Raw genomic sequence first — 10,943 nt, 5'->3', positions numbered from 1 at the left:
TATTCCTCCACAAACTGGTGGTGATCACGTAACAGGTTCCAGAACAAGATGATTGGTTGGATCCTGGCCTCTGTCCGGAATAGAGCTTCACTGACTCGATGGGTAGGGTATGAGGGATTGTGTAAAGCTAGAAGCTTCTTTAGAAAATAATTTGCAGCCAGAGAACACTAATGGAGAATGTGAAAAATGCTCATTTGCTAAGTGAGGGTAACCAGATAACCACCTCGATGAGAAGCCAAGTAGGGTGGGTTCCATCCTTTGCAGACCTAACGCCCCTCCCCCCTCCCGGGATGGGGCCCAGAGTTTGGAACCTGAGAACTAATACTGGAGAAAACAAGGAGAGTGGAGGGAGGGCAATGTTAGGGCAGCCCCCTGGCTGGACAATGGCTGTTGTGGGGTTAGGGAGGTGTCACCAAGTAAACAGGTAGGTAAAGGACCCACAACAGTCCTCCATGCTGGGTGGAAACTCTATGAGGCTGAGAAATGCAGAGGGAGGTCATTCAAAGTCCTTTAAGACACAGCGTTAGGTTTTTTAACTTTTGGTTTTCACAAGGCAAACAATACCAAGCTACTGCAGGGGCCAGCTGCTGTTTGCATGGAATATACTGGAATACTAAGAAACAGGGAGACCCGCTGGGAGCTACTGCAGATCCAGACAAGGGAAGGGCTGGTGTTCCAGGGACACGTGGGTGTGTAGGAAGAAATGATCTGCGGGCCTTGGGAAGGGATTTGCTGTACCTGGGAACAGAGAGGAAACACACATGGGTGGGGTGGGGGTGGGGGTGGGGAGAAGGCTGTAAGATGACTGACGGTTTTTAGAGGGATAATTACAGTGAATGCACAGATCTTAAGTGTGGGATGACTTTTGAGAAATATCTACATCTGTTAAGCACACCCCACCCCCATCGAGGTTTTTTTAAAGGCTGAATTTCACGTGCCTGCAGATCCTATGTGAAGCTGCCTCAAGGCAAGAAGCTGTATGCCCCCAAAGTGAGAAGCGACAAGAGCTGGAGCTATAGATTTGAAAGTTATCCGGAGCCAGCAGGTGGAAATCCTGTGAACGAATGAACATAAGTGCACGAAGGGATAACTGGAAAACAGAAAGGTCCAATTTTTGGTGCCATCGAGCCCCACACAGTGAGAGTCTCATTTGCTGATTCAGTGCAGAGACTTCTCTTTTCTCAGGCCTTCAATCTCATACTTCGTTCTCTTAAGTGAGACAGAAGGCGCTTTCCTTTCCGAGTTGGCTTCTGCCAACCTCTGCCTTAGTTACCCAACTAACTTGGAGAATGGGGGAAGGGAGCGAGAGAACCCCACCGGGGGGTCTGCATCTCCTCCAAGCAGCTTGCACGACCAGGATGCACAACTACGCCCTCGCCCTGGGGAGCTGAGCTTCCTGCTGGTGCAGCGCGCTTTCGCACCTGGGCGGGCACAGAGATCGCAGGATCGCCGCGGCTCTGCATCTCTGGCTGCACTTGCAGCCACCCTGCAGCAGTGCCCTCGGCGTTTGCAGCCAGTGCAAGCTAGCTCGCGGCCGGAACGCTAGGGCCAGAGTTGGGGGGCGGTGGGCGTGGCTGCATTCCCTTTCGCCTTCTCCCGCCCAGGCAGTCCCGGGAACGTTCTGAAAAGTATCTAAAAGTTGGGCGCCGCGCGCGCGCCAAAAAAAAAAAAAAAAAAAAAAAGGCACAACCTCCTCCCTCCCCACTCCCGCCAGTCTGAGCGTTGTGTGGCTCGACCTCGCCACTCCGGCTGCACCTCCGGCTGCGGCGCGCACGCTTTCTGCGCCTTCCGCTCCCGAGCCTCGCCGTCGGCTGGGCTCTTTCCTTGCAGCCGGCTCCAGACCAGAGAGGAGTCCAGAGGGTCCTAGCACTTCTCTTTGGGGCACCATGCCCAACGACGAAGCATTCAGCAAGCCTTCGGCACCGTCGGAGGCCGGGGCACCCCCGCAGGGCAAGACGGGGGGCTTCGGCAAAGCGGCAGGACCGCAGCTAACTAGCAACGGTGGTGCGGCCGCCGGGGGCAGCGGCGGCGGCGGCGGCGGCGGAGGCGGCGGCTCGGGCTCGGGCTCCGGCTCCGGGTCGTCGGGCATGGGCTCCGGGGGCAAGAAGTCCCCGCGGCTGCCCAAGTGCGCGCGATGCAGGAACCACGGCTACGCGTCGCCGCTCAAGGGCCACAAGCGCTTCTGCATGTGGCGGGACTGCCAGTGCAAGAAGTGCAACCTGATCGCCGAGAGACAGCGCGTGATGGCCGCGCAGGTGAGTGCGGGCGTCCAGGAACAGGGGGATCAGCCCCGAGCTTGAAGTCCCTCGAACGAGGCGGGCGCCACGCGGTCCAGGGGTTCTGGAGGGAGGCCGTGGGGCTCGCTGACGGCCGCGGGGCCCAGGGCTCCCAGCTACGCGACGCGCCACGCCACCCTTGGAGGACCGGGAGTCGTCTCCCATCCGGCCCGCGGAGGGGGGAGGTGCGGGCTTTGCCCGAGGCCGTGGGGTCCCTGATCTCGCCCTTAAATAGAGTTGCGGGGTTCGCCCCTTTGGGGGTCCCCAGGATCTCGGCCCTTTTTCAGAGCAGAGAGTTAGTTGCTGGGTTTGCGCTGTTCGGAGTCTCGGGATCCCCGACCCCGCCCTCTAGCAGACAGTTGAGGGGTTCGCCTCTTCGGGCGTTCCCAGAATCCATCCCTAGGATGGCTGATCCTTTCCAAGCAGTACGTTTCAGGGCTCGCTCTGTCCCGGAGTCCCTGGATCCCTGACCCCGTCCTCCAGGAGAGTTGCGGGGTTCGCGCCTTCGGGGGTCCCCAGAATTCCTTGCATCTCTGATGGTTTTCTTGGAGCACAGAGGTGCAGGGTTCGCCCCTTGGGGGGTCACCAGCATCCCCAGGATCTCTGATCCCGCTTTCAGAGCAGAGAGTGTTGGGAGGCCAACCCGCCCGCGGTCCCGAGGATCTCCGACCTCGCTGTTGGAGCACAGAGTTGGGGAACCCACCCGGCTCCGGAGGCCCTAGGATCCCCGCCCCCGAGCAGAGACTAGCTCTCACTTTGGGGAGGGTGCCGGAGGGCTCCCGCTCGGCAGACTGGGGGGGGGGGGGGCAGCACGGAGGTCACAGCGGCCGCCGCTCTTTCGTGTACCGCGCGGGTGGCGAGATCCTCCTGGAAAAGTCGCTGCGGCGCGCGTGGTCCCCGCGCACCTCCAGGCGCCCTTCCCAAGCTCGCCGCCCGCGGGTCCGCGCCACGCGCATCAGCCATTTTGAGCCGCGGAAATTTTACTAGCGTTTCAACTTTTGCCGCCTGGACCTGGCCTACTCAGGTCCAAGTTCCTTTGAGTCTGTTTTAAAGCACTCTTAAGGATGTTTGAAAATCAGCTCGGGAGAAAATGGCAAGGGTTTAAGGGTAGATCTGTAGTTCTGTTTTTTTTTTTTTTTTTTTCTAAAGCATCCCAAGCAGGACAGTAGTTTAGCGTCTTCAACGGAAATAGTTAGCGTCCTTGGTATCCTGAAAGGATTTTTAGGGGAGAATAATATACATTCTTTCCAGCTAAAATTTGTTTCATCCTTTTAAAACAGTTTATTTAAGATTAAAAGATACCAAAGAAATGTTTACTAACGATGCGCTACTTTTGACTGGGATCGTGTAGATATCCTCCGTGGAGAAGAACTCCTATAAGCGGTTTAACAAGACTGTGCTTTTTTTATATATCCGTCTGAATTTTGAAAATGTGTCTCAGGTTGGTTGTATGTTGCCTTCACGGGTCGCAAATGGACACGCAGGTTATTTTCCTTCGTTTCCTTATGGATTTTTAGCTTAATCTGGAGTGGGTGAAGAGAGAACACTGATGGAGGGTTAAAATGCATCCCCGTGAGCTTACTGAGAAAGACTTAGGGGCATTGAAGTTCTGTTTGTACGTAGAAAAATATTCTGAACGTTTAGTTGTTAGCTTAAATATTTAGTGTGGAGGGTATGCTTGAGAGGGGAATTGTCCTCAAAATATAATTAAAAATCTGTATTGAAATAGGGCCATTCATTTTGAATAAGCTTTCTTATTAAAAGGGGCACCAGCTTGGAAAAAGCCTGTTTGCTTATGTTAAAAACAAAAACGACGCAGGGTTACTGTTATAATATGAAACTTCAGCATTTTCTGCACCAGAAAGCTTGCACTTGTGCTAGATGAAATCCTTTAAAATTTCCCATTACAGCCATTCTTTTCGTTCTGAGTGTGTGAAATTGAACTTAAATATGACGTTCAAGTGGTAGTGTTTTAATCAATTGCCCCACCTTTCTGGATTAAATAACATTTCTTTAAGATCTTTGAGAGGTCTTCTCTGTCCCTCTCCTGCTTGCCTTCTCTCTCCCTCCCTCTCAAAATAAATAACTTAAAAAAGTAAGTAAAATATTTGAGAGGTCTTTATAACAGCGTCCTTAGTTTATGGCGCATATAATAAACACCCTGTGCATTTTGTGCACGCGTGGGATTTGTGTAAATTGGGGTATAAGCATGCATTGACGTATTTCAGAGATCTGTGGGTATTTTTTGCTGTTGTTGCTGCTGTTTCCGTGAAATCTTTCATATTCTGTTTCTAAACTTAGTTATTAATGGAGAATCCAAGACTTAAGGTTAGTCGTTTTATCTTGATTATTTAAGGATTTTGTTTTGTAAGCTGAGGATTCTTGTTGTGAGGGAAATTATTTTCAGGTTAATCAGTTTGCTAAATGTGGACTACAGTTTTCCTAAAACAATATATAAATCGTAACCGTGTTTCTGGTTAACCATTTTGATTTCGACTTTGGGCTTGTAGTTGGGCCGCTGAGGTAGAGATATTTTACTTTCTCATTTCGCTCTTACCAATAGTCCAGTTTCAACAGAAATACTCCTCTTTTGTTACGTGTAGGAGGCAAAAGTACTTTACTTCTATTTGCTTTACACTTCCCCCCCCCCCAACCTTTAACAATGTTATTTAAAAGCAGATAAATTGAAGAGGGACCGTGAGGAGTCTCTCTCCTAGGTTAGGTCCCTTACACCCTCACTTCCGGCTCCTTCCTTCCAGCCTGTCCTCTGCCTTTCTTTCCCCCTGCAGCCTCTCCCTTCCCTTCCTTTCCCCAGGGACTTCAACACGGTGTTCCAGCCCCTTCTCCCATTTTGGCTCTGCATGCTCCTCCATTCCAGAGATCGGGGCCCTGTGGGGTTTCCTGGGCAGCCCCTGCCTTTCCCACCTACCCTGCTCCCCTGTGCTATGTTGTTCTGACCCTTCCTTCTTGCCGGTCCAGGCGTTTCTCATTCTGTCCTTCGAGGCCCTGTTCCAGTACCACTTCTGGCTGATTCTTGCACTCAAAGCCATCTCTGTCTCCAGAGTCCTGCTGTGGGGGTGGATGTGTCCCTGTCCTGTGGTATTTGCCACATTGCGTGGTGAGTTGTGGCTGCCCATGTGCACCTTCCTGCTTCTGCTTTTCAACAGTGAGTACCTTGGGATGGTGGACTCTAATCTCGCTGTTTCTTGCTGGTTGCTGTTCCCAGCATGGCGGCCTTTTATGTGTGGAGAGGAGTGAGTGACCTCACTCTCCTTCCTTCCTGTTCTATCCTCGCTGACTTCTCTTCACATTGAACTCCTCTGCTTGGCTGACTCTACGGGTGTTCCCCCCCCCCAACCGCGCCCATCCTCCCTGGCCAGGCTCATTTCCTGCTCCTCTACATACTCCTGGGTGTAGGGGACAGGCTGTGACCCACCGTGGGCTCTAAACCACCTTCTACTTTGGCTGCACCTCCTAGGTATCGGGGTGGCTTTCTTTCGCAAGGAATGAGAGGATCTCGGGCCTCTGTCCTGAAGCCCCTAAATCAGCACGCCTGGGGGGACGGGGGCCTGGTGGTTGTGGCGCAGCTGTGCTGTCCAGGTGACGGGGGTGGGGGGGTGCAGGAGGGCTGACCTGCTGCCCTGTGCTTGCAGGTGGCCCTGAGAAGGCAGCAGGCCCAGGAGGAGGAGCTGGGGATCAGCCACCCCATCCCGCTGCCCAGCGCTGCCGAACTGCTTGTCAAGAGAGAGAGCAATGGCAACAACCCGTGCCTGATGACCGAGAGCAGCAGCCCCTCGCAGCCGGGGCCGGCCAGCACCCCCACCACTGCCGCATCAGGTAAGGGGCCCGAGGCGCACGTGGTTGCCGGCCAGGACGGAAGAAGGGCCGCGGTCCACGAAAATGGTCTCGGGACTGGCCTGCGCCACGCGTCACATCCAGAACGTAAGCGGTCTCCCTCTGTGGGTCTGTTTTTAGCTACCTCACGAAGGAGATGGCCAGGAATTCTCGAATTGGAAGTCTGGTAGCTTCGCTTTCCCATTGGCTAATAGCTAAGTCTGAATCTGGACAGAGTCGGACTCACTGGGTATCAGAGGGCTGAGATCGGCCCAGAGTTCATCTCAGTCCACCCTCTGTTTTGAGGTCCTCTTGGTGGGAGGTAAAGATCCTTGTGTTCTAGAACCGTAAGTCCCATTTCTCTGGCAAGGACTGCGGTCCATTTGGGGAAAGTGTCTGCAGAGGTCCTGAGGGGTAGGAAGGTTAAGTGACCGGCTGAGTCCACTGAGCTAGAAAGTATCTGACGTGGTCCATGTGCCTCCAGAGCTCATTGTGCTAAACTGGTCTCCAAATGACCTCAGCAATCATGACGGTCTAGAGTCACACTGTCCAGGATGGACGCCCCTTGCCAGGTGTGGCCATTTAAATTTAACCTAAGTACAGTGAAATAAGATGAAAACATGAGACCAAAGAAGGTATACAATGAGCGTTAGCGATCATTAGGGAAATGCAAGTCAAAACTATAGTGAAATACCACTTTGCACCCATTAGGTTGGTGGCTCTCAAAAAAAATAAAAATAAAAACAAACAAAACCCCAGAAAATAACAATATTGGCAAGGATGGGGGGAAATTGGATCCTTTGTGCACTCTTGGTGGAAATGTAAAATGGTGTAGCTGACATACGGCGTTTCTTCCAAACATAGCAAAGAGAATGATCTATGACTCAGCAGCACCTCTTCTGGGTTTGTACCCAAAAGAACTGGAAGCAGGGTCTCGTAGAGACCCCTATACTTGTACACCCACGTTGATAATAGCATTCATAATGTGGAAGCAACCCGTGTGTCCACGGACAGATGAGCGAGTAACAAAAATGTGGTAATGTGGTCTATACATATAGTGGAATGTTATTCACCCTTTAGGAGGAAGGGAATTCTAAACTTTTTTTTAACCTTTTTTTAATGTTTATTTTTGAGAGGGAGGGAGGGAGAGAGAGAGAGAGAGAGAGAGAGAGACATAGTGTGAGCAAGGGAGAGGCAGAGAGAGAGAGGGAGACCCAGAATCTGAAGCAGGCTCCGAGAGAGAGAGAGAGAGAGAGAGAGAGAGAGAGAGAGAGACAGAGACATAGTGTGAGCAAGGGAGAGGCAGAGAGAGAGAGGGAGACCCAGAATCTGAAGCAGGCTCCAGGCTCTGAGCTGTCAGCACAGAGCCAGACGCAGGGCTTGAACCCACGAATTGTGAGATCATGGCCTGAGCCAAAATCAGACACTCAACCCACTGAGACGCCCCAAGAAGAAGGGAATTCTACCACACACTAAGACATGGATCATCTTGAGGATATTATGCTAAGCGAAATGAGCCGGTCACAAAAAGACGGATACCGTATGGTTCTGCTTATATACTTAGAGTATCAAAATCATAGGGACAGAAAGTGGATTGGTGGTTGCCAGGGGCTGGGGGGGAAGGGAATGGCGAGTTAGTGTTCTGTGGGTGTAGAGCTGCACTTTACAAGGTGCAAAGAGTTCTGGAGACAGATGGTGGCAATGGTGGCAGCATTACAGAGGTGTTTAATGTCACTGAAGCGTGCATTTAAAAGTGGTTAAGATGGGAGATTTTACGTTACGTGCATTTTACCATTATAAAAAAAAATGTGTTTAAAAACTTAAAACCTTTAGCTCCTCAGTTGCACTACCACATTTCAAGTGCTCAGAAGGCACTTAGAGCTCAGGTTCTAATTATTTAAATTATCAGAAAGTGTACGTTTCCATTTTTCACAGAGTTCCTTTGAATGGCACTGGCCTAGAGTGCAGGAGTTCTAGGAAATCCATCAAGATCTGTGAAATCCTGTTGACAAATATTTATACTGTTGACCGTTAACAACACGGGGGTCAGGAGTACCAACACCCTGCACAGTCAAAAATGCATGTATAACCTTTGGCTTGCCAACAACTTAACTGCTAATAGGCTACTGTTGAGTAGAAGCCTTACCAATGATATAAAACAGTCAATGATAAAACAGATATTTTGTATGTTATGTGTATTATATAATATATTTTTATAATGAAGTAAGCTAGAGAGAAGAAATGTTATGAAGAATGTCATAAGGGGGAGAAAATACGTTAAAAGAACTGCTGTATTTATTTTAAAAAATTCACGTGTCAGTGGACCTTTGCAGTTCAAATCTGTGTTGTTCGGTAGTCCACTGTATTACATGCTAAAAACTCATGCCGAAGGGCGTCTGGGTGGCTCAGTCAGTTGAGCAACCAACTTTTGATTTCGGCTCAGGTCATGATCCCAGGGTTGTGGGATCGAGCCCCGCACCCAGCTCCATGCAGAGCTTGGAATCTGCTTAAGATTCTGTCTCATTCTCCCTCTGCCCCTCTCCCCAACTCATGTTCTCTCTCTAAAATAAAATAAAAATAAAATAAATAAAAACATCTGCTGAGATTCATAGAAGATCTTTAGAGTCCACTAAGGCTCCCTGAAATACAGCCTTGCAGTGTGATTCCTCTTCACTAAGCTTTTCTTGAGTTACTCGGTTTGTTCAGCGGGGCTGAAGTTATTCAGCTGCCTTGCCACTTATTTGCTGTGCAACTTCAAACAAGTCTCTTAAGCTCTCTGGGCCTTTGGTTTCCTCATATCAAAAATGGGGGAGGAGGTCTTTGAGGGTTTTGAAGCCTGAGTCCTGGCCATTATAAAGAAGGTAAAGGTAAGTGGACACCGAAGAAGGCCAGTGAGAGATGGAACCCTTGTCTCTGTGCAGCAGGTAGGTGTGCCTGTGTACCTCTCCCTGTGAGTATTGCTGCGGCTCTAGGTTCTGTAGTTTACAAGGAGAACCGTGTTTTTTTTATTTGGCTTGGTTTCTCATAATGTATGCTTACAAAGGGTTTCCAGACTTCCCTTTTGTTAGGAAGGACTGAATACATTTATCAGCAGTGGGATCTTTACACTTTGAGATTATACGCTGTGTTTAAGGTTGATTACCAAATAATACCGGGTCAAGGGCTGGTCTGGTGGATTTCGCTGGAGGGCTGAAATGGGAAAGGGGTGTGTCAGAGGAATAAAGAGGGGAGTAACTCATTTGATTTTCACAAACATCTTCTGAGGTAGGCACTCTTCCCTGTTACAGCTAAGGAAACCAGTGGTAAGGGAGCTGCCCCAGAATAAAGCTGAGTTGAACTTGGATTCTGTCCAGGGCTGTAAGGCCTCAAAGCCCATGGATTTTCCATTTTACCTGCCTGTGAAGAGAGGCTGGGGGAACAGTTGCCATGTTTCCTTGTCAAAACGACCAATCACAATTCGAGGCTGTGGTTTAATCTTCAGAAGGGATTTAGGGCTACCCGAGAAATTAAGAACAACTTAATTAGGGACAGAAGTCCCTGCCATTCACTGTTGTTCTAGAAGGCTGTGGCCACCGATCTTCATGGGGAGGAACAGAGGGAGAGGCCCGTGATGGGTAGATGTCCAAGCAGGGCAGTTTACAGGGCACCCCAGGTAAGCCTGGCTTAGCCAGCTGTCCTGCACTCCACCTTGTGGAAGGGATGTCAGAGTTGGATTGTATACCCAAGAGAGGAGCTTTAGAGAAGGATCTCAGGGTTGATGGAGTTCAGCGTGACAAAGACGTTCTCGAAGAGTATTTCAGAGTAGCAGCAGGGAAAATCACAAATAGAAGCAGCAGGGGAGCAAGCTAGAAGGTTCAGGGTCAGGGAGGATGTGACCAGATTCTCTTTTTTTGCCTATGGAGCTGGTAGACCTTGGAGTCATTTTGGAGTCTTGGACTCAACACTCAGCAGGAGGGAATGAGGAAGCCAGCAGTGTGCTCTGCTCGTGTGCTTGGGAGGCATCGCTCTGGAGGCCCTCTGCCTGTGGGCTCTCCCCTCGCCAGCCCACCTCCATGGGGCAGGAGCCCCAGGTACAAGGTCTCACTCCCAGAGCAGGGGGAGGGGCGCAGAGAGAGAGAGAGAGAGAGAGAGAGAATCCCAAGCAGGCTCCATGCTGTCAGCTCAGAGCCCAGTGCAGGGCTCAGTCTCAGGAACCTTGAGATCACAACCCGAGCCAAAATCAAGAGTTGGACGCTTAACCGACTGAGCCACCCAGGCACCCCAAGGCTTGCACCAAGGCTCTTGAGTGGAGATTGATAATTTCTGGACTGAGCTAGGATATGAGCAAGAGAAAGACAGAAAAGCCACTAGAGATAAACTACATAAATATATAGAGGGAGGGAAAGAGAGGAAGGGAGGTGGGGAAGAGAGAGAACCAAGAGAGAGAGACAAACAGACTGAAGAGTGCCCTTCAAGGTTTGTGAAGCACGTGGGACCCAATTTAAGATAGTTTGCTGCTAACACGTTAGTAGAGCTTATATTAAACTTCCAGAGATTGGGATTTATTTGAAATAACAGTTAACTTCATGCAGTAAAAGGGAAACAGAGTACAAAAGCGTATTCAGTGAAATGGGGTTGTACTTCCAATCCCAACCCGCAAATCCCTTCTGTTTGGCATTCCAGGATTACTGGCTGGACATATAGGTTTATGTGTCTGTCTTTCACTTTTGTAGATCTATTATTCATGTATTTAACTTAATGAGAGTGCATTGTTCCTACTTGGAGTTAGTTTAGTTTTTTTTTTTTTTTCTTAAAACATCTTGAAATTTTTTTTAACGTTTGTTTTTGAGAACG

At 50.0% G+C, this 10,943-nt stretch overlaps 1 protein-coding gene across 1 annotated transcript in view; it reads left to right on the top strand.

Annotated features, from left to right (window-relative positions):
- The first annotated feature begins 1,886 nt into the window (after positions 1-1,886).
- The window catches only part of DMRT1 (doublesex and mab-3 related transcription factor 1), a 111,916-nt gene continuing 102,859 nt past the window's right edge, over positions 1,887-10,943 (top strand). Inside the window, exons 1-2 of the mRNA XM_030293680.1 lie at positions 1,887-2,255; positions 5,930-6,113. Coding sequence (XP_030149540.1) covers positions 1,887-2,255; positions 5,930-6,113 — 553 coding nt within the window. The remainder of the gene's footprint in view (positions 2,256-5,929; positions 6,114-10,943) is intronic.

Source organism: Lynx canadensis, chromosome D4 (genome assembly GCF_007474595.2).
Source record: "Lynx canadensis isolate LIC74 chromosome D4, mLynCan4.pri.v2, whole genome shotgun sequence".
Classification (NCBI taxonomy): Eukaryota; Metazoa; Chordata; class Mammalia; order Carnivora; family Felidae; genus Lynx; species Lynx canadensis.
Note: the sequence above shows the minus strand (reverse complement) of the source record. Positions and strands in the feature narration are given on the sequence as shown.